Here is a 23,256-nt window from a genome sequence, read left to right as displayed (position 1 = left end):
GTAAGTTAGACCTTATTTCTATAAATAAACTAATAGGGAGCTAAATTTCTGAGGTCCAGAGGCAGCAGTAAATGGAAGAAAGTTGTCTAGCTTCTCTGAGGGGTGAAAAACTTCAACAGAATCGCAGTTCTTCCAGTGTTTGGTGGGAAGTATTCAACCAACACTGTTAATGTAACAGCTGCCAGGACGATCTCACCTACAGAAGGACCTAGTCTAGTCTTTTCCTACAAACACTCACATGCTTTTTTCTTGATCATTCTGTGGTTTTTTTTCCCCCTTAGTAAAATGCCCAGTTTAGTAGTCTTCTATTCCCATTTAATTGGTTGAAAAACTGCAATTACAACTCAATTGAAGAAAAGGTAGTTTGAGATTTGTAGTCTTCTGTAAATAGAACTTTGGGATTTGGCTGGATTTCTTTTTAATTTACAGGTATTGACCCCATCACAATTGAGTTAAGTTACACCAAGATAAAGATAATCTCCAGGTGGGAAGGAACAAATAGCATGCGAGCTTTGAATGCTTCCTGATCCGCGTCTTCAAAGTGCGGTCCGGGAGGCGATATATAGATCACTTTTCCTAATGGGTGATAAAGCTGAAATTCGATCATGGAACCACCCCTAGGTTTAGGGCAAGAGTTTGCTGAATTCTGCATGTACTTCCCTAATCATAGCTAGGCATCTGATAAACAGGAAATGGATCTTTACCCCAAAAGCCTTCATTCATAGAAGTTTTATCACAAATATGCACAAAAATACTTTGGATTCCAGAGTCAAGTGCTCTGATGCCAAATTCAGATATAAGCAGGGAGAAAGGAGAGCAAGGGGCCTAAGACCCAGGCAATCTGTTCATCACCTCTGACCTCAAGGTAAGAGTTCACTGTCCTTACAAAGCTCACTAGCAAGAATTATACAGAATTGCAAGCAAGAGGCGAACAACAATTTTGGAAGTGGACCAACAGCAACACTCTTGAAGTACTACTCAAACCCACAACACAGGCCCACCAGAATACACCGTAAGAATAATGGTCCAATGACTCACCATAGGAGGAAATTCCATAGGGCTGTCCCGGCTGTGGGTACGTGGCGTAGGCTGTGGCTTGTTGCATTCCTGTGGTAAACTGTGTTTGCCCATATGCAGCCATAGTTTGTGAGGAAGGGGTAGGGAGAATATGTGGGTATGGTCTGCTAGTTGTCAGGAATGACAGAAAATAGAAAGCCCATGCATTAGATGGAAACATGCAAGGTCAAAATGAACAACTACAACACAAATTCCAGCTAAAGAGTCTATCTTATAGTCAAACTTGCCACTAGCATTGACAAAGCACTTCAGAGTACGTCAGTGCTACCAGGTGGTGATTAAAATAAATTTGCATATATTGTATTTCATTAAGCTTCTACAAAAATTACTTTTTGCTTAAATTAAGACGTAATATGGGCACAGACATGACTTGGAACAAGGTAAAGTCTACTTAGAAAAGTCATGTATTGATTAAGAGAAAATATATCTTACTTGGAAGGATAAATCTGTGGTGGAGAGAATGGGTGAGCTGGTCTTGGACTAAAGCTGCTGCTCCCGAGAGCTGAGGAAAAAGAAAACACAGTGATGCTAGGAACCCAAGGAGAATACTGAACATGAGAAAAACACTGGCCTGTCACAAACTACACCAACACCATAGGAGACGTCAGGTATTTGACCTCTGTGATCTATAGACGTAGTGATTTTATATGGTCTCCCTAATAGGAAGTCAAAGAGGGCTGGAGAGGTGGTTCACCAGATAAGAGCACTGACTGCTCTTCCAGAGGACCTGGGTTTGATCTCTTGCACCCACCCACCTATTGGCTAACAATCACCTGTAACCTCAGTTTCTAGGGGAGCTGATGCCTCATTATGACCTCCTCAGGCAATGTACACACGTGGTGTACAGACATGTGCAGGCAACACACCCACACACATAAAATAAAATAAACCTTTAAAAAACAGGGAATGTATAGGCACTGATTGAGTGGTTCTAATTTTAAATAGACTCTTAAAAAAACATAGACACAGCCATAAATACTTATAAATGCAGCCTTAAATACTTGTCGAAAAGCTTTGATGGTGAGGAGTGCTGTCCTCCTTGGGAAAGCCAGGCTGAAACAGAGGTATGAAGCTGAACGGTCCTCTGGCCCATTGTCTATATACATCAGGAACCCGAACTAAAAAGGAACACGGCCTAATCTCTCCTGTGAGGGAAATGGGAACGATTCACGTTTGCCTGTGTCGCTTTAACAATGTTGTTTAGTGAAACTGCATTCCTACAACGATCTTTAATGTCTCAGGTTGCAAACCGAGCCTGTTTGTTCTTGGGCTGCTGTGTGTTCTTGCTCTCTTAGATGTATGTACTCAACTGGGATGCTCAAGCAAATGATGTTTTGTTTTGTTTTCTTTCTTTAAAGAAGCAGTTTAGCAATCAAGCGAAACTTAATTTCTTTTAATCAGATTTTCTTGACTCTGGATGTTTCAGAAATCCACCAGGCTTCTATCAAATGCTCTTTGACTCTCATTCAAATTTAAAAAAGCAAAAACCCATTTTCAATAGTATAACGGTTTAAAACGTTGGCTTCTGTTAAAAGTAGGACAATTTACTTATAAATAACATTATATATATTTATTTGTGAATACATATTTTCCCTCAAACTTCCCAATCTTCCCCTGGCTACAATGCATGGTGTTTGGGTGCACTTATTATGGAATGTAACATGGTTATTTTCTTCCTCCGTTAATCCTCAGTATTTTCAGAGGCTCTGTTACATATTAGCCGTATTTCTCTCTCACTCTTAGGCAAAGTCCCACACACTCAGAGAGCCATGTGTTTTCTCATTTGCCGAGGAACGCATTTATACTTGTCACACTTCATTTCCCAGTGGGTACTTGGGAGAAGAGTGAGAGAAGAAGAGAGCTTAGACTCTCAGAAGAGAGGGGCTGTCTTTCTCCATTCAAACCAATGAGAGCTAATCCAGGGACTGCAAAGAGATCTGGGGCCATTCCAGCCTTTCACACTGCCAGATTTCCACCACTGGTGTCGCCTTAGGAGGGAGAGAATCCACAGGAAAGAGATGGCAGGACAACCCGGTTCATGTTCCCCTAGCTTTGGGCACTTACTGCATATCTGCTTGGACCCAAGGCCCTTGCCTGATGCCGCAGGAACAATCACGGAAAGACAAGCCCTATCCTCCCTGCAGGGAGATTTGTTAAATGCTTCAGTTTCCAGAAGGGAAGTATTGCTGAGAACACACTTAGATTATGAGGGCTGCCTGACAGTTGTCCAGGCCACCTGTGGGGACAAGCCCTTCCACTCCCCTTCTCTAAGCATAAAAAGAGGCCTAGGACGAAGTAGACAATATCTGCAGAAAGAATTATCTCCTCTGGACGATCGCAATTAAAAACAACTGTTTGTAAAGCAAATGACACCTGGTGACAGAAGCCACGAGACACCCCCCCGCCCCCCTTCATTCTTTTCTAGCTGTAGATCTGTTTTTCAATTCCTGGGTCACAAGTCTTGAAAAGATGATGATCTCAGTAAGTTGCACCCACCCATGTTTTTACAAAGAAAACAACGGGGGATTCTAGGATTGTCTATCACACTGTAAGTCAGGGAAACGTGTGTTCAAAGTATATGCAGTGTATGTGTGTCGACGTAGGAAAGTGATGAGAACTGGGGGCTCCGGGATGTGGAAAGTCAAGTCATGTGGTCTCGAGTCAGTCACTCTCAGCTTCCACATGGTGACTGCAGCAATGCTTGCTTCTAGGCCTCCTATGAGCCCTGTGAGGACTAAGATAATTCACATGAAGTGGTTCCTATCGTGTTCTATAAATAAATGATTTTCTCTGATTCTCACCAAGTTTGTCCCTAACCTTGCCCTTCTCTCTGTATTTATGTGTGTACACATGTGTGCATGTTCATGTGTATACAGGTGCATGTATGTGTTCAGGTGTGTGTGTGGAGGCAAAGGCTAGAGGTTAACCTTGAACATCCCTTCTCAGGCGCTGACCACCTTATTTTGTGAGACAGGGTCTCTGATTTGCTTGGAACTCACTGATTAGATTAGGCAGGCTGGCTGGCGCGTCCCAGGGGTCAACTTAACTCCATCTCTCCAAGATTAAGATTACAAGCACACAGATTTTTTTACATGGATTGTAGGATCAAACACACCTCTTCATTCTTGTACACAGTACAAAATGAGCTCTCTCCCAGCTTCTGTTTTATTCATTTGTTTGTTTGTTTTTCAATTCTACTCAATAAGCAACATCGCCTGCCATCTATGCAGGAAAATGCTTCATGGTTTGACTCATGTTTTTTTACTCATGTTTTACACATGAGGTATTCAGGATACATAGAAATAACATCTTTAAATACAGAGGAATAGGGAACCCAGGCACACTGGCCTTTGAATCTGTAGCCTGTTATTCCACCAAAACATACATTCCTCTGACATCCTATATAGAAACTAGAAACCCCAGTCACCATCTTGGTTCCTCCTTCCATTCACTCATCCCAAATCCTAAAGCAGCCTGCTGACCTGGCTCACCCTTACACTATCCCTCATCCAGGACTCCAGCCCTGCGTCAAGTCCTCCTCATCTCACACTGAGATGACTGCAGCAGCCATGCTCCACCCTCTACCCTCCCTCCCCACTGCCACCAGAGAATCGCCTCATCTCCACTTCATATCCATCCTAAAGCTCACAGTCTTGTAGCCACTCACACGATTCAAGGAATGACTGTTGAATTATTTGGAAGAGGATGTAGGAGACTGAGGCTTCCATACACTCCCTTTTCTGGTACAATGCAACCCGCCTGCACTTCAGGACTCCTGTACACATCATCCATGCTACATTTGTCTTGAGTGTTCTTCAGGATAGGCCCACTGTCTTATCACACTCTCCTTCCCTCTGTTTGACAAGCCTCGCACCACAGAGACTAAACTGTCACTTTTTCTTCACTTTATCTTCTTTCTCTGCACTTTCTTGGAACATTGCACATATCCACAAAGCACCATTAGGCACAATGCATTCTGGCTAGCGTAATTTCATGTGTAACTATTACTTTTCTCGGCAAACTATGAATTTCAGGTGCTGGAGACTTCTCATGTCTGTCTCCTCAGCATCTGGTAGGATCTATGTAGCACATGGTAAGTTGTCAATAAGTAATACTTCTATAGTCAGAATGAGATCATTGGCCTATGAAATAGCTTGGTAGCTAGACTGGGGGTGCCAAATCCAAGGACCTGAGTTCAATCCCTGGGGACCATGTGACAGAAGGAGAATTACTCCAGCAAATTGTCCTCTGATCTTCATATGTGCGTTTGACACAAGTATGGCCACATACATACATATGTACATATGAACCCACACACACAAAGTATAAAAAATAAAATGAAATTGCAGTCATAAGCAAGGTGTGTTTTAAACCTGAACTGAAGGGTGGATCTGATATTCTAGGCTATACATAATGAGCCTGACTTGGGATATTTTTGTTCTGTAAATTGGAGAAAAGTGTATCCTCTATGAACTAGTAAAGAGCCATGAAGACTTACTGCTATTCCCATAATTGAGTGCACCTAAAATCACTATATATTTCCAACTGCCATATAGCATACCAGATATAATTCCCTTAATTGCCTAAACTACTTTTTCCAACAGCAATCGAGGAACTGCAATTGATTTTAGTGTGCTGGGACCAGAGTGACCTGGAGCAAGTGAGATTACGGAAGATTATGTTATCAGGGTAGATACAACAGTCACCCTATCCATTCATCACCCTATCCATTCACCAACTCCAAATGACAGGAATCAGAGGGACCTGGAAACACACAGACAACCCGTACCTCCTTCACAGTTAGCACACTTGTGAGTATTCCATTCTTTCTCTTCCACATCATTTAAAGAGGCTTCCATAAATCTTGCCGTGGCGGAGAATTCAGAGTAAATATCAACCTCAAGTATGAGAATTCCCTAAGCAGATCAAGAGGACACTCAGGAGTCCCCTGTTCTCAGTCCATGACTCCATAAGGCAGCCCTGTTATACTGGCTACACACCTCTGCCAGTCAGATCAAACATACAGACATGAGTTTTCACTCTTCTCTGCCCTTCATGCTCATATGCTCTTGAATGGTAAGTACAGTAAGTCCCCTCTTCAAGATAATTCAAAACGCTCAACTCTGACAGCGTCTCAGCCCCACTCATTCGTTGCTCTGATCTAATCCCTGACATGGCAATGAGAGAAGGCCCCTCTCCTGTCTGCACTGAAGAGACATCATTTGGCAAGGGCTATGCAGCCAGGTTCTGAAGTCTATCGGCAGAGGTACAGGGATGCCTCTGTTTCAATGGCTCCTCCTGAACAGTGACAATACTTGACAGGATGCCAGGGCTGGGAGACCTGTGAGTCGCCCAGAGCCCTTGCTGAAATGCATTAGACTGCAAGACAGTCCTTCTCTTCTTCACAATTTTCCCCTAACAAGATCCTGGCACATGACTCTCAACTCCTTGGCTTTTCTGGGAAGATTTGAGAAACGAGTCAACTTGCTTCTCAGTCAGGGAAATGCTGAACTCCCTGATCCTACCGTGTCCCCATAAAGCCTTTTCCATACAATGGTGTGTGTGTGTGTGTGTGTGTGTGTGTGTGTGTGTGTGTGTGTGTGTGTGTGCCTATATATGAGTACACACACTTATGTGGGGAGGCTAGAGGCCAACATTAGGTCTTCCTCAGTACCTTCTCCACATTATGTTTTGAGATTGCATGCCTGAAGTTTTACAGGGGCACAGAAACCTTAATTCGTGCTTTCCAGCTCAAGGGACAAAGACTTTACCGCTGGGCTAGCTCCTCAGCCTCCCAAAAAATGATCCTTTAAGGATAAAAATTAGATCGTGCAAAAACCCGAAGTGCCAACCAAGGTACCAAGTTCCCAACCAAAACTCATTCCTTCCTTCATGGTGGTCTGTGCTCAGACGTCCCCCTCCACAGGAGCCCCTCTCTAAAAAAAGAACCTCCACAACTCTTCTGCTGATTCTGATCACTTTTCTTTGCTTCAGAGTCAGACCTTCAAAGTGACATCTTTTCATAACCAGTTAATAAGTAAGCCATATGGATCATTCATGATGTTTCCTCTTCTGTTAAGTAGCTTCTATTTGCTGATACACTAGACTGTGTATGACTGATGCCATCAATAGGTGCTTAACTAACAACTAGCAACAAATTTTGATTCGGGGGTGGGGGGTGGGGGTGGGGACTGGCAGGTTAGTCAGAGGTCTTGTAAACACATTGTTTACAATCTCTATGGCCCTTCAAATTTTTAAATGACTAAAATAATTGTGCCAGGGCTGGACAGAGAGCTAGCAGATAATGGTGACAAGGGTGCTTGTTACCAAGCCTAAATACTTGAGTGTGTCCCCTGGGACCCCATGACGAAGGAGAGACTCGACTCTTGACAGCTGTCCTCTGACCTTCATTCCTAACATGGCCTAGATGTGAGTATACATGCATGAGTACCAACAATTCATTGCATGTGTGTGCTCACACTAACGAATCACTTTGTACTGGTAAAGAGTAAGTGAGCGAAGCATCGCAATGGTTTCCAAACACACTGAACAACCTTGCAGTTTTCAAGGCCCCCACATGCCTCAGCAAACTAAGCAGTCTGCTCTAGTGTCCCCACACTGAGCGTGGGAGGGAAGACACTAAAGAATCCCCCCTCATAAGACAGGGGTGACCCTGCCACCGCTACCAGAGTGGCCATAAGCCACCTTCTCCTTGTTGACTATCTTCTGAGAGAATGAAAGAGCTTTGTCTCCACAGAGTTCTGCTTTTTAGACCCTCATCCCACTCCCTCCCTCACCCACATCTTTCCTCTTTCTCCTCATATAGAGACTGTAGAAAATAAGATCGTTTCTAGGTTCAACAGGCTATCCCTCCAGCTTCCCTCAGCCCCTTTCTAGGGACCTGTTTTTCCTATGTGTCTTTTCAAAGCAGCAGCTGCCAAGTATCTGAGACTCAAGGCATTACAAAGACCCCAACAAATTGCTTCGTCAAAGCATTTGTTTTCTACTGGTCTGGAAAACCGTTCATTCTCTGGGGCTCATGAAAGCTCTCCAACATTCCAATGATGACAACCTCCCAGATGCTTCCTTGCACTGAGCAGAAGCTTTAGAATTTGACAGTATCTCCCAATGGGCTCCTAAATTATTATTCTGGAACTCTTCTTTTTCTATCTGGATCTCTACTCTGGCTCAAGACCACATTTCATGTCTCAAACCACAAGAACGTTGGCCATTTCATTTCTTCATTTAGGCAACATATATTGAGCAACTCTAATGCACTAAGTATTATCATGGCTACTGGTATGTAAGTGTGGATAATACCAAGAAACTCTGTTCTCATAGAGCTACACAGTAAACAAGAAGACAGATAATGAAAAATAATTTTTAAAGTACTGACGAAGGCTAAGCAAGAAAGTATGGAGAACTAACTATAGAACTGTGTGGTGGCATCTCACTGGCTTGGAGACTGGGGGTGGGTTGGGATTCTTTTCTTTCCAGAATTTTCATTCTCTTGTTCTCATTTCACATCTTTTCCAACGTCATTGCGAGATGCAGGGCTCCCTCCATCTTTGATGTCGGGCTGTATCTTCTCCATTGAGAGAGTTGGACACATGAATAATTATGCTACTCCTTTTAAATACTCTCAATTCTTTTACCTCGACTTTCCCTTGCATCCTATCTGGCAAGTTCATAACTCTGGATCAAACCAAATGTCTCTTCATGTAGGTTGCTAAGCCTTTAAAGCCATGATTCTCAACCTCCTAATGCTGTAGTTCATTACTGTCCCTCAAGCTGCAGTGACCCCCAACCACAAAATTATTGCCCTGCTACTTTATAGCATTAATTTTGCTACTGTTATGAATTATAATATAAACATCTGATATGCAACCCCTGTGGGGGTGGTGACCCACGGGTTGAGAACCACCACTGTAAATGGAGAACTCACTCGATGGGCATATATTCCAAGTTCAAGAGCTCTAGCTCTGTTTGGACCTGTGACCGCACTGTCTATCCACTTTTTAAGTTGGAAGCTGCCTTGCTGTACTTTCCTATTCTGCCCAGCGTCTCCTCCAGTCTCCTCCAGCTCTGCACATTCATATGCCTATCACTAACCTCCTCTTTGAGACACTGCAGGGGAAACGTAGACTGCACTCACGACTCGCTTATTCCTGGGCTACCTTACTGAGAAACGATGAATAGCCTGGTACAGGCGTCAAGACTGCAAGGCGATCATGGGACAGAATCCCTTCAAATTTTGTTTCCTCCCTGTGGCAAATGCTATCTAACCTGTGTTTTAAAAAATACTACTTTGTAAATCTATAAGTGCTATACATGTGCCCAATAAACAATAGCAGAAAAAGAAAAAAATGAAATTCAAAATTTGTCCCACTACTTAGACACAAACACCACCCTTGTTCCCATACACAAAGAAATACATTCAAACGAAGAAATTGCCTTTCTTTAAAAATAAAAGTGTGATTATACTAACGATATTACTTTATTTTATTTTATTTTATTTTATTTTGCTTCTTTGAGAAAGGGTTTCTCTGTGTAGCTCTGGCTGACCTGGAACTCACTCTGTAGACCAGGTTGGCCTTGAACTCAGAGATCCACCCGCCTCTGTCTCTGAGTGTTGAAACTAAAGCTGTGCCTCACCACAGGTTTCCAAGAACATTACTCTTATATAACCTACCTTTCACTTCATAGTACTAAGATTTGTGTGTCTACATATACACTGCACATAAGTATTTATGCATGTATATACATACACACATAAGTAATGGCTGTGTATGAATGAATCTGCCATATAGACAGTGTTTCCTTTAAATTCTCTGCTTTCACTTCCAATTCAATATTCTTGCTTCATCTCTACATCTCTAATTATTTCCATTGTCATGTCTTCAACTTTAATAAAGTCCACTAACTTTACCACCCTGTATACTTCCAAACTTCCCATCTGCAAACTTTCTGAGCTCTAGTGCCTAATCTACCTAGCACCTTCAGGGAGCTCATACATCTCATTCAACACTCCCTATGTTGATGTGTCAAACATGCTCTACACATGCCTAGCTCTATTTCTCTCTGTCTTGCTTGACTGACCCAATGCCCAATGGTCATGGATGACTTAAGCTCCATAAATGTATCGAATCCCTCATTTTCCCATTCCCATTGCCAGAATTTTACAATGACTCTTCAGGATTTCTTTTTTAAAACAATGTATTTTTTTTTTATTTTATGTGCATTGGTGTTTTGCCTGCATATACATCAGTGTGAGGGTGTCAGATCCCCTGGGCCTGACAATTACATTGACACAACTGTTACAGACAGTTGTGAGGCACCATGTGGGCACTGGGAATTGAACTTGGATCTTCTGAATGAGCAGCTGGTGCTCTTAACAGCTGAGCCATCTCTCCAGCCTCATCTTTAATATTTCTTAATCCAATTAGTGCAAAAGCTTTTAAACTGGTCTCTCACTTGAATTCAGGTGTCTTCAAATACACTGCCCTAGCACCCGTGACTGAATACGAACCTAAGCATCAGCCTGTCCTTTGAAGTCTCCCATTGCACAGAGGCTAAAATAAACTCCAGGAAGATCTTGTTGGTGTCCTTGGACTCTGAACCCACCCCTTTGTAGCACATCCACATTGCTCACACAGCACCCATTAGGAATGTCTGACCATTGTCAATTCCCACCGTTCCATGCCCTCTGGGCTATGGTCTCCTCACATAGAGTAGCCAATCTGTCAGTGTCCTCCTCCATGGTTCCACATGAACTTTTTGCTATTTGTTTCCTAAATCTGAGTGTTAATCTGGGACATCTTTCCTAATAGTCTGCCTTGGCCTGATCTCTACTAGGTGCCCGCCTGGGTGCTCTTGCAATCTTAGGTCTTCCCTCCGCTATTGTCCAACTGTACTGGGATAATTTTTCATTTGTTTGTCTCATTACGTCCTGAACTGGGACCATTTTCTTACACCTATGAATTTACAATAGCACAAAGCACATTACCCGGAATGAGCTAAATTCCATTTAATGTTTTGTGAAAGAATAAGACATAATATGCTCTGTTGTTTATTTTTATTGCTTCCATCTAATATCATTAGTGCCAAAATTGTGTATGTATACTTAATTTTATATGTGCATATAATTCCTTTCCATTGCGGTGAATTGTAAATATGTGACTCTAAGAACTAGCTCATCAATCAAAAATCTATGAAGGCACAGCACTTCTAAAACATAGGTCTCAAAAACACAGTAGGCAATATAACAAGAGTATACAACTTAAGAATTGTCTCTGATAGAAATCATTTTTCAATAAAACAAAACACTCTGGGTAGCTTGTCAAGTGTATGGCAAGGGTCTCATGGTTAGCCACTGCAACCATTAAGTTCTTCTGAGTGTTTTCCTTGTGACAGACATGATATGTGTACTATTTACTAGTGGCTCTACTAATATGAGAGTGATGTAAACCTATGAATATAACATTGCTCAACAGAGTCAACCCAACATAGGCCTTCAGAGTAAAGTTTGGGGGAACTAAGTCTATTTAGGATGTCTTGAAGAGTCATTTTGCTGATGCAAACTTGCATAATTGGAAAAATGATACAAATAATAAAAGGAGACACATCCTTTGCATAAAAGGTAATTTAGTTGAATGAAGAACAAAAGTCCTTTTATCTCCTTTGGACACCAACGTTATTTGTATAAAGTTCACAGGGACTACAAACACCAGAATTGTTTGTCTGTGATTGGGAGGAGAGCTATATTTACATTTGTATTTGTGAATACTCATATATTTACATAAACACATAGACTCATATAATAAAGTAGGAAACACAATGCTTAGTGCGAATTGGAAAATCTAGTATTCGTTCCTTACCTGAACCTGAGAAACTGTCTAAGGACCCGTCTGCTGCTGTTGAAGCTGTTTCACTGCCGCTCATTGGCTCTGTTTTAACTGCGAAAGTAAGCACACATCATCACACAGTGAGTTAGCAGTCATTGGTAAAGGAGAGAACATATAACATCCTAAATAATGCTGAGAAATCATTTTATAAGACAGTATCTTTCCATTTGAATATAAGTCAGATTTTCTTGCTAGACTCTCTTTCGAAAAATTGTCATGTTAAGTTTCTTTTCTGTAAGAAAGTCCTTCTGTTACAAATTACCTTTCAGAGCCACCGTTCTCAACCTTCCTAATGCTGTGATCCTTTAACACAGTTCCTCATGTTGTGGTGACCCCCAACCATACAATTATTCCATTGCTGCTTCATAACTGTGATTGTGCTACTGCTACATGAATCATAGTATAAATATCTGACATGCAGGATATCTGATATGGGACCCGGATCCACAGGCTGAGAACCACTGCTTTAAAGGAAGAATTTCAAAACTAATTAAAATCATTTTCAGTATATACTACTTTACTTATTAGTGAAAACATTACTTACAATATACAATGTGAAATTATTTCTTGGTGCTTGTTAAAAAATCTGTTATTTAGCCAAGCAATCAGAAGGAAAGATTTAAAAGGGTTTTAAGAAGTAGGAAATAAGTGGCCATCCTTAAGACTAACTGATTCTATGATGATTGAGAACAATTATGTGCTTATACATACTACACACACACACACACACACACACACACACACACACACACACACACACACTTCCTTAGATACCTAGTATGGTGCAGATACAACCTCAAGCTAATGAACTCCTATCACTAAGCCATTCATATGGCCAATTCATCAATATGTTTTTGCACAGTGAAGAAAAAAGGAATTTTCTCATTTCAAAATAATATTGACAAAAGATAGTATGAGAAGAAAAATTCATAAACATAATATATTTGTAAATGTATATATAATCTTTGACAAAATTCCTTAGGGTTGAGAAATAATATTCTGATTTAGGTTATAGAATGTTTACTAAACCTACTTCTAACAGAATGACACAATGACTATATACAACCAAACAAAGCCACAATGTTTCAGAACTGAGAACATCTGCCTTTCCCCTCCCTAGGTTTGGAATCCCTTTTCTGGAGTGCCATTACTGGCATGCTCCTAACCTATGTATGAAGGTGGCTTTTTCTCTATTTTCATGTTTTCAGGGGTGAAATGCATACTCAAAAGTCAACCTGAAACTCTGTGTTCCCTGAAGTGAAGGTTATGACTATAGAGTATTCAGGAAGAGAGGTTCCTCCCTCAAAGTAAGAACATTCTGGAATGGGAGAAGATGATGGAGAAAATAGCTCTTCTGTCTCAGTGTCACTGATTTCTCCAAAACACCAGGCAGAGGACTCATCCAGACCAAGCCCTGGCCCTAAGCATGTTACACACATATGACGAGTGGTTTTCACATGAACGTTATAAGTCGATGGATCAGACAGTCATTTAAAAAAATTAATTACTTAGATGGTTCCTAAACAAAGTTGAGGCGAAAAGAAAAAAAAAACAAAAAAGAAACAAAAAAAACCCAAAACACCGAGACTAATGGAAATCATTCTGCCTGACTGTTTTCATGTAGACCACACAACAGTGAGACTAAAGTTCTGAGTCAAGTTTTCACTTTTCTGCCAGTTGTTTTGGGTTAGAAGTCTTAGCTGATGCTAATCCATTCCGACAGAAGCCTGCCGTTCCCTTCTCCCCCATGCCACCGGCCACCTAATGTTCTTGCCCTTTGTAACCACGACATCGCCACAGCTGTAGGAAAGCCAACAGTAACTACAGGGGTTTCATGCTTAAGATGTCCACATTATACTTCATGTTCCTTTAAAGACCTGACACAATGCCCTCATTAAATCAGACAATTGTTCTAGTCCACTTTCTAGACTGGCCACTAGTGGGATGCCCAACTCCAGATCCACCACCATATGCTAAGCCAAAGGGTGGAATGTGGTAAAATGAAGACTGACCATGTAAAATGCCTACTATGGGTCAGCTTCTTCATGAATGTTATCAGCATGTGGGAAGGTCTGCGAGGTCTCCGAAACTCCTTAGCCAGGCATCACTTTGTTGTCTCTCTCACGTGTAAAAACTGAAACCAGAGAGGCCAGGAAGCATCCAAACTGGGATTTAATTTGGGGAGTTCCTTTATTCCCAGCCCCGTGACCAAAGCTTGATGAAATGGTAATAAGTAAGTAGCACTTTGCAAAAAGTTAGAGCTGGAAGGCGGCCGCTGAGGCTTGGTGCGACCATCTGTGGTTTGATTAGAAAGTATGACTCTGCCAGTTCCACCCTCAGAGCTTCCAGACCAGTGAGCTTCCTGGATGAGCTCAAGTAGAAATCCCCTGCCCAGATATCAAGAAAAAATGAAGAAAGAAGTCTTCCACTGCCTAGGCTGTTGGTCCAAATTGCTTCTAAGTCTGCCAAATCTAAGGTCAGTGACTCTATAGCTTGAACTATACAGTTACTCTGAGAAAGTTTACCTACAACAAAACCCCCTCTATCTCCATTCCCCTGACATCTACGTCTCTGCATGATCCAACTCAATCAAATGCAACTCTCACTCCCAACCAGGAACTTCAATTGTTCCTGAAATCCATTAAAACTAGGCAAGAAAGAAAGGAAGGGAAGACGATATTCTCTCTTAGGTCCCAAGATCATTGCCTTTTGGCACTATTCAAACACAGCCATCTATACACTAAGAACTAAAGAGTCCCACTAAATTCAGTTTCTAAAAAGGCTCCCTGTTAAAGGGGAGATGATGTCCATGAAGTAACTACCAGGATGTGCATGATTATATCAGCCCTGTAATTGAATACTCTGATCAACAGAGGCCTAATGATGTAAGATATTCTCTGAGGGGCTAAGGCAGATAAGGGGCTTGCTGTGTAGGTAAGAATACCCGAGTTCATATCTCCAGGACCACATAAACTGGGCATGGCAGCATACACCTGTAACCTCAGTGCTGAAAGGAGAGGGAAGACAGGTAGATTCTGAGGGCTCACTAGCCAGCTGGTCTAACCTAAACAGAGAGCTTCTGGCTTAGTGAGAGACCATGCCTCAAAATGCAATGTGGAAAGTGATAGGAAAAGACAACCCATGTTCAGACACACACACACACACACGAAGGAAAACTTAAAAAAAAAAAAACTAACAATTTCTGGCTTTGTTATGGCCAATTATACACTGACTGAAGAATTAAAGAGACAAAAGCAGTATGTGCCCATGGGAATCTGACCCACTCCATCTCACCTGGATTATCATACACAGCAATAGGCTGCAAATGGCATAACAAAATACCTCTCCCAAGCTTTGGATTTTCAAGTACCACATGCTGATTTTTTTTTTCTAGAAGGTACTGTGACATTTGAGAACAGCTCTCCTATCTACGCTTCCTGACTAGAGGGCAAAAATCTATAAACAATGTTTTCTAACTACAGGATTACCTCCCCCATACCATTCTGCTTGTCATATGACCTCAGTTTACTACAAAGTAGGTATTTTTTTTTTCTATTACTGACACACCTGTGTCTCTTCTTTCCTTCTGCTTCAGGTTCTGGCCTGCCATCCCACCCTGGGCAACTGTCTCTCATAGATGTCCTTTAAGACATTCAGAAATTCCTTCATGTGACCACACACTCCAGATCTCAGCTGTCCTGTGCCACTGCTACCCTTCAGATGTTCCACAAATTTCCATCTATTAACGCCTTTGAGCATCAGTGTTGAGGTAAGAATATCTAACCACCCGCTGCTAAACTTTCTACAATTTAATTCCTTGGCCCTAATCATCTTTTTACACATGTTTTTAAATTATCTTTGTTACAGAAATAGAGATTCACAGAATGTTATGTGAAAGATCTGGTATCAAGAAGGAGCTGAAACAGTGTTCACCACCATCACCAGCAGCGGTATTCAGAGTTAAAAGTCACAGCTTATTACTAATGGCACTTCAATCTAGCTTTACTGCCAAGAACATAAACCTAGGATAAAGGTATCTGTTACTGGGTATTATATACTCAGATGAGAATGAAATAAATTAAGATTATAACCATTTCAGCCATGTGCTAGATCCAGAGCCCACCATTTCAGCCATGCACTAGGACCAGGCCCACCATTTCAGCCATGCACTAGGACCAGAGACTACCTTTCAGCCATGTGCTAGGTCCAGAGCCCACCATTTCAGCCATGCACTAGGACCAGAGCTCACCATTTTAGCCATGTGCTAGGTCCAGACCAGAGCTCACCATTTCAGCCATGAGCTAGGTCCAGAGCCTACCTTTCAGCCATGCACTAGGTCCAGAACCCACCATTTCAGCCATGAGCTAGGTCCAGACCAGAGCTCACCATTTCAGCCATGCACTAGGACCAGGCCCACCATTTCAGCCATGAGCTAAGTCCAGAGCCCATGATTTTATAATCACTCATCCTCTCCTTACAATATCTCTGGAAGAATGAGAAATCAGAATATTTATTTTCACTGGTTGAGTTGCATGCTGGAAAAATATTCTGCCACTAACCTACATCCCTGGCTCCAAAAGCATTTTTTTAAGGTACAGATAATAATGTTAAAATCAATCAGAAGCTCCACATTAAAGTCAGGCTTATCCTTACAAAAGAAATGAGAGACTCTAAAGGGAAAAATCAACCACTGAGGCCTTACCTAGGGTAAGCCAAAATCAAATCAAGCAAGGCATCTTGGGAATAACTCAAGAAGGCGGGACTAAATCACAATTACATTAAGACAATTAGTGCCTTGGCTATTACCATCATCAGCGTATGCTTTTTTCTGAAGGACCAGGTCAGCAGGAGAAAGATGATGCACGAGGCAGCAGTGACCAGAAATTTCAGAATACACGTAGAAATTCTAGCATTCTTTACAGTAAGCTGATCCATGAAAACAAGAAAGCCTCTTTCTATACTGTAAGTGGAGACTTGCCTTTCAGACCACTGCAGCCTGGGGAGATTAGCTGTGATGATCAGCCAACTAGCCCCTTGCACCCTAATTCCACGTTCATCAACTTCTGGATGAACTTTAAATGTTATGGTCATGAAAACACATCTCCAGACTTATAGGGCAATCAGAGAAGTGCTCAATCCATTTGATGAGTGATCCTTCTCCCATATATTAATAAAACCGCAAAGCAAGTTCAGTCCCAAATGGTAGCTCTGCTTGCTGGACTGAGAGCCAGCCTGTGCGATGATGAATTTGCCCAGAAAGGCACGTGGACATTGAATGGCAGCAGGCTGGGTGAGAAGCAGTCAGTCCCCTCCCTACTCCCTGGACAGTATCTAAGCTCATCTCACAGTTCTTTGGTTGGCATAAGCTCAGACACACAGGGACTGCTTCTCTCTGTGATTCCTTCCTCTCTCAATTCTATTTGTTCAAGTTTGACTATAAAGAGATCCCCCTAAGACACTGCCTAAAACTGCATCACCTCCAAGAAACATCACGTTAATCTTCCTCATTTCTTCACTTCTGCCAGACTCACTCTTAACGTTCATCAGAACCTCAGTCTTTCCAAACCCCTGTCTGCTCCCCAACTCCAACTTCATCAGCCTCATGTGGCCGATGTGGAACCCAGTGCCTGCCATGTCTGGTCTCCACTCTATGTGCTGTGTGGTCTCACGTTCCCAAGTGTCTTTTTGTCAATCTCGAATCACAGGATGGGCAACTTCTCATTGCTGTTTTCAGCCAGCTGTTCTACGCAGTGAACATGACAGACCAGAACCAGTTAACATGCTGACGAATCCCACTTCAACAGGGCCCTTTCTTCTTTCATTCCCTTGAGCCATCCCATCATGGGACAGGATGTTTTCCATTTCTTGTCAAGTGTCTGAAATATCTTCATGGAATCTTTCCCACTTTGCTTAGTTCCCAAACCATACCTCATGTCCCACCCATATGCCCTCACCAAATATTTTATAGAGAATATTGAGAGTGTGTTAATATTTCCTCTTCCTGAAACATGTCCGCAGATTAAGTTCAGTTGAAGTTTCCCCTCCTCTGTCAGGGCTTACTTTTACCTCATTCCTCGAATCTCTTCCGGGCATCCTTTACGATGATACCTCATTGCTTGGTTTCGCAGGATGCTCACTTCCCACAAAGCTGCTTCTTTTGTACCCAGGGACACAGACAGAACTCCCTGAATGTTTGGTTTGCCGGACTCAGAACTGAGCACTGGACTCTAAGCTACCATGTGCTCTGTCCCTAGCCCCTCTCCTAATTGTTTAAATGTTCATGAATTGTCTCTCAACGATGTTTCTTCTCAAGCTGTCTTCTTTAATCTTCAAGTTTTCTGGGTATCTGTTTTTCTAGTCTCATCGCAGACTCCCTCTCTAATCTACCGCACCTCCGGTTAGTATCTGCTGCTGCCCTAGATGGCCTTTCCAACTTCCTAGCTCAAACTTCTCTCTGTTTTCATTTTCTTTAATCCTTCTAAAGAAACCCCTTTCCTTGACAGTTGTTTTAAATCATTGGTTACCCTACTACAACAACAGTTCCTTTTTTTCTAATGTATTTTCTTCCTTTTTTTCCCCCCAGATCATTTGCCTTTGTCTATCCTGTGGTTCTACAATTTCACCTCCTTCCCACCTGTCTGCATTTTTCTTCACAATAATTTTCCTTACCATGCCTTTTAAAAATGATTTTATATAGACAGCCCCGAAATCTCTGTATATATATATGTATATATATACACACATACACACACACACACACACACACACACACACACACACACACACACACACAACGTTGCCATAGAAACCAGTTACCTGGTTAAAGTCAAACTCAACCTAACCGAACATATCACCACCATTTCCCTTTGAAGGGCTCAGGTTTTATAAAATAATTTTTAGTCACAAAGCCTGGCTATCTCCTTCTGCCTCCTCATTCCTTAGATCCTACTACTGGTCACTGTAGCTTGGGTCTTAAGAATGCCTCAGAAGCTGGTGTGGAGACATGGTCCCTTAGTGTGATATTACAGGAGGTTGTGAAACTTTTACTTATGCTACTATTAATCTCTTTTAATGTCCCAGCCATGAGATGAATGATTTTCTTGTGCCAAATGTTCTAGTTATGATGAAATATCTTTCCCCTGACCAGAATCTGAAAAGCCATGAAGTAGCCCACTGGTACACTGGAAGAGAAATGCCATGATGTAGCCCATTGGTACACTGGAAGAGAAAAGCCATGATGTAGCCCACTGGTACACTGAAAGAGCACTTCCCTAGTTTACATAATATCCTGGCTTTTATCTCCAATAATGGCGGAGGGGTGAGGTATTGAGTCTACCTGTTCATGGGCTCAGAAAACAGACAACATACCTTTGTTCTTTATAACCTAGTTACCTCAGATATTTGTTACAGTGACAGAAAGCTGACAAATCATGTGTATTAACTTCTACCACAGTCATCTATTACATTTACCTTCTAAATTTCATGGTCACTCTCCTTCCTAATTACCTTCTCCCTCTTATAAAACTGGGAAGATTGGATCAGCAGCTCCACTCTCACACCTGTAGGCAATTTTATATTTTGGTGGGCTAGGTTTGTATAATACTTCTGGCACTGAGGTCTTTAGAGGGTACTCAATAGGCATGAATGAAGTTTCTATTCCCTAATAATCATGCATTAGACTCTTATGAAACATCCTGACTCTGTGAGACACTGTAATCTATGTGCTCTAAAAAGGTACCACGGGTCCCTGTATACAGACACTTACCCTACAGTAGCCATGACTTCCTCCCAGCTCTAGCTTTGCCAGGCTCTTACTCACTCACAGTAAGTATTGTATAAGTTTTCCAAGCTGAATTATATACTCCAAGTTTCGTTTGAAAATACTACTGTGTTGTCCTTAATCTACTACTCAGGCATAATTGTTTCTCCTTGAACTTCAAAACCTGTGTCTGTGCCTTCTTTAGAATAAATTATATATATTCAATCTATATATAAAATATAGAATATAAAATTTATATTGTATATGATATATAGAAGATATACACATTTAGAATATATATAAAATATTTATTTATCTCCATATGTATCCTCTTCTACACCATTTTATGTTTCAGAGCCTTACCCATCTTGATGTATGATAACTATTTTCACAGCAGGAGAAGCATTTTTAAATTGTTCTATCTTTACATAACTTAGGCCACTGTTTGGCTCACAGAACCAGGCAGGTGTAGAAGGAACAGATAAAGAAGGTCAGAGATGCATGCTTCCTGAAGACGAGTTTCAGTGAACTTAAACCATTAGGCACACTGCTCAGGCAGTTATAAATACACTGGAATCTCAGACAGCTTTTAGCCCTCCCAAATTATCACTGCAGGAACTGAGATGCAGCTTCTTTCACCAAAGTCTCCCATGGGCAGGACACACAGAAAACACTTGTGTCGTTTTGAATGCATTTGCCAAATGAATATTGTTTCATTATCACCAAGTCCTATCTTTGGGTTTTTGTTTGTTTAGAGAGTGCCCTTCCTGACTTCCTAAGGAGTCAGGCAAATAAATTACCATAGCTTTGGCAGAAATTATGCTATAGAGATTAAAAAGGGAAAAGCACAACTGTGTAATGGTTCAGATTCAATGATAACATCACTTAACCATTTAAAGAGTCTTTTTCTGAAACCATAGGCTAAAGTGAAAATACATGTTTTTTAAAAACAGTACCAAATGGTTCCAAAAGAAACAAGTGACACCAAATGAAAAGAGGTGAAAAATAGGTGAAATTGGTACATGGTAAATGAAAGTGGAAAATGTTCCTAAATTTACATTTTTATATGCTTGATTTTAAAAACACATCATTGCATTACATTAACCTGCCATGTTACTTTTTTTTATCAAAAGTATATATAACTATAAACTCAGTGCTTTGCTTCTGGTTAACTCTCACTTAGAAAATGATGCTGCTCTTTATTCGGATTGGGACTACAACTTGATATCCTCGAAATATTAAAGTCATCTTCTCTGTCTCCCAAGAGGGGAGAAAAATATTAACTCTTTAAAAGTAGCTTATACAACCTTATGAAAAGCAAATCATGTTGACCAAACTTGAACATGAGAGTATACATGGTATAGAATGTCTCCCATTGGCTCATGGACTGAGTACGTGGATGCTAGTGGGTGAGCTTCTGGGAAAAGATTGCATTCTAGAGACTCTGCCCAATCAACACCTTAGTCAGTCCCTTGATAGACTTACAATACTGCAGCATGATTGGGAGGTGGTGGAAGACAGGAAGTGGGGCCTAGATGGGTGAAGAAAGGTCTGCTCTGGAAAGGTATTTCTCCTCACTTGGCCTTTCCTCTGCCTCCTGACCACCATGAACTGAATCATTTTGCTGTGGCCTGCCCCTTCCACAGTGATGGTTTCTCTCACCTGGGGTTCGGGTACATGCAGCCAGCTGACCACAAAATGAAACCTTTGAAACTGTAAGCCAAAATATAATCTCCTTCCCTTTCAGCTAGTTGTGCCAGGCACTTAGTCATAGTAATAAAAATCTAACCAACACACCTGGTCAAGGAGGACGGCAGGAGATTTCAAAACCCGTTAGTCACGGGAAGCAGAGCATGCTAGAGTGTCATCGCGCAGTGACTCATGCAGAAGCCCATGTTTGTGGCCCTCTTTTAGAAAAGAAATAAGACAATAAATGTAGACTCCCTTGAAAGGTTGTTCACAACTCTAATTGGCTGGTTTTTGTAGTTATCACTGCTGTCCCACTGGCTCAGGTTCCCAACACAGCAAATCTGAACAGATTGAGACTATCCTGGAGCTCACTCCCTCTCATTCCAAATACTCCCGGATATGGTGCCAGATTAATACCTGAAACACTTTCACAGTATTGGTCCCTCTCTCAAAATATTCTCTGGCTTCTCCTACCAGCCCAGGCAGTTCAAATTCCTCAGCCTGATGCTCAGGGTCCTCCACAGTTTGGCTTCACTTGACTCCCCTAAGCTTATCTCCTATCAGTTCCTTCTTCAGCTCAACCAGTCTCCTCACAGTCCCCCAAACTATCCTACCTTTGTTCACAGCGCTCCCTCATTTCACATGCCTTCCAGCTCTTCTCTACCTATTCAACTTCTACCCATTTCCTAACTCAGCTCGGATTCCACCTCCTCCTTGAAGCTTGGCCAGAGCCTAGCAAGCTGAAGAGCTCTTTTGTCTGCATAGGTGGCTTCTAGCCTTGGGAGTGAAGCCCTTCTTTCTGACACCAGAATATTTCAGAACTCAATGATAGCTTCTTGCTAATCTGTTGATGGAGAAAGTAAACCTCTGTGAAACGGATGACAACGCTTTGCATTTGAACAAATGTAGCAGATGTTCACATATGAAAATGTTGTACGTGTGACTTGCTAATGTTCTTACCAAACACACAAACATACAAAGCTTTATACACTAAAATCATTTTCTCACCTTCAGCACTCCCTCTCCTGCTCCTAGGGAACTCTAGAGTCGTGGGCTGAAGGTCTTAGTCTCCAAAATTTATTTTGCAATATCATTGTCTTTTAGGTTTTTTTTTTTTTTTTTTTTTTTTTTTTTTTTTTTTTTTTGCCAAAAGGTTGGAAATTGTATCTCTCTCAATCAGACCTTGAGCTAGGGCTAGACCTTAAGGCAGGGGTCAGCTGATATTCTTCACAGTCCAACTTCTACACTCCTTCAGAGTGCTTTGTGCACAGTAAAAACAAAAACTATGCTTGTTCCCCTTCTGTCCCAGTACTGTATGATGACAGTTGTCGGGTGCAGAAAAGCCGGGAGGCCCAATGGATGAATCACTGTAAACCTACCACTTGGGGTCATTCATTTACATTTTCCTGCTGTGCTGTGTGACTGAGCTAGAAGGCTATTATGCTTTTCTATATCTGTTCTCAAAAATACAAAAATAAAAACAAAAAAAATCCCAAAAACAAAAAAAGCCTCATTTTTCATTTATCCCCAAATAAGTTGCATATGTTAAAGATTTCTTCTAAACATTTCATCATTCACATCATTAGCATCCATGTTTGTTTATGCCTCTTTCTTCTCTTCAGTAAAATTATCCATATTGAAGGGTACAGGTTTTAAATGTGCCTAACAGATACTAGCCTTTAGAAACCACAGTGGAAGCTAAGTATTTTTAGCTTGTTATAAGAAAAACATGGCACAATGGTTAAAAAAAAAAAAAGAAAGAAAAGAAAAAGAAAGAAAAAAAAAGACCCATCCTAAGAATTTGGCAAAACAGCAGTTTCCATTTCT

At 41.4% G+C, this 23,256-nt stretch overlaps 1 protein-coding gene across 10 annotated transcripts in view; it reads right to left on the bottom strand.

The window, feature by feature from the left end:
- Positions 1-23,256, bottom strand: part of Eya1 (EYA transcriptional coactivator and phosphatase 1) — a 148,409-nt gene that overhangs the window by 106,246 nt on the left and 18,907 nt on the right. For 6 of the 10 annotated variants that reach the window (XM_052717817.1, XM_052717819.1, XM_052717824.1 and 3 more), the window contains 3 exons: positions 11,955-12,032; positions 1,510-1,579; positions 1,039-1,184 (listed from right to left, as the gene is read on the bottom strand). In XM_052717817.1, coding sequence (XP_052573777.1) covers positions 1,039-1,184; positions 1,510-1,579; positions 11,955-12,032 — 294 coding nt within the window. Of the gene's footprint in view, positions 1-1,038; positions 1,185-1,509; positions 1,580-11,954; positions 12,033-23,256 lie in introns of those variants that run through there. The other 4 variants (XM_052717818.1, XM_052717820.1, XM_052717825.1 and 1 more) reach the window with 2 other exon arrangements.

Source organism: Peromyscus californicus, unplaced genomic scaffold (genome assembly GCF_007827085.1).
Source record: "Peromyscus californicus insignis strain IS unplaced genomic scaffold, ASM782708v3 Scaffold_5__1_contigs__length_169319896, whole genome shotgun sequence".
In the NCBI taxonomy this organism is placed as follows: domain Eukaryota; kingdom Metazoa; phylum Chordata; class Mammalia; order Rodentia; family Cricetidae; genus Peromyscus; species Peromyscus californicus.
This window is presented reverse-complemented; position numbering and strand designations above follow the sequence as displayed.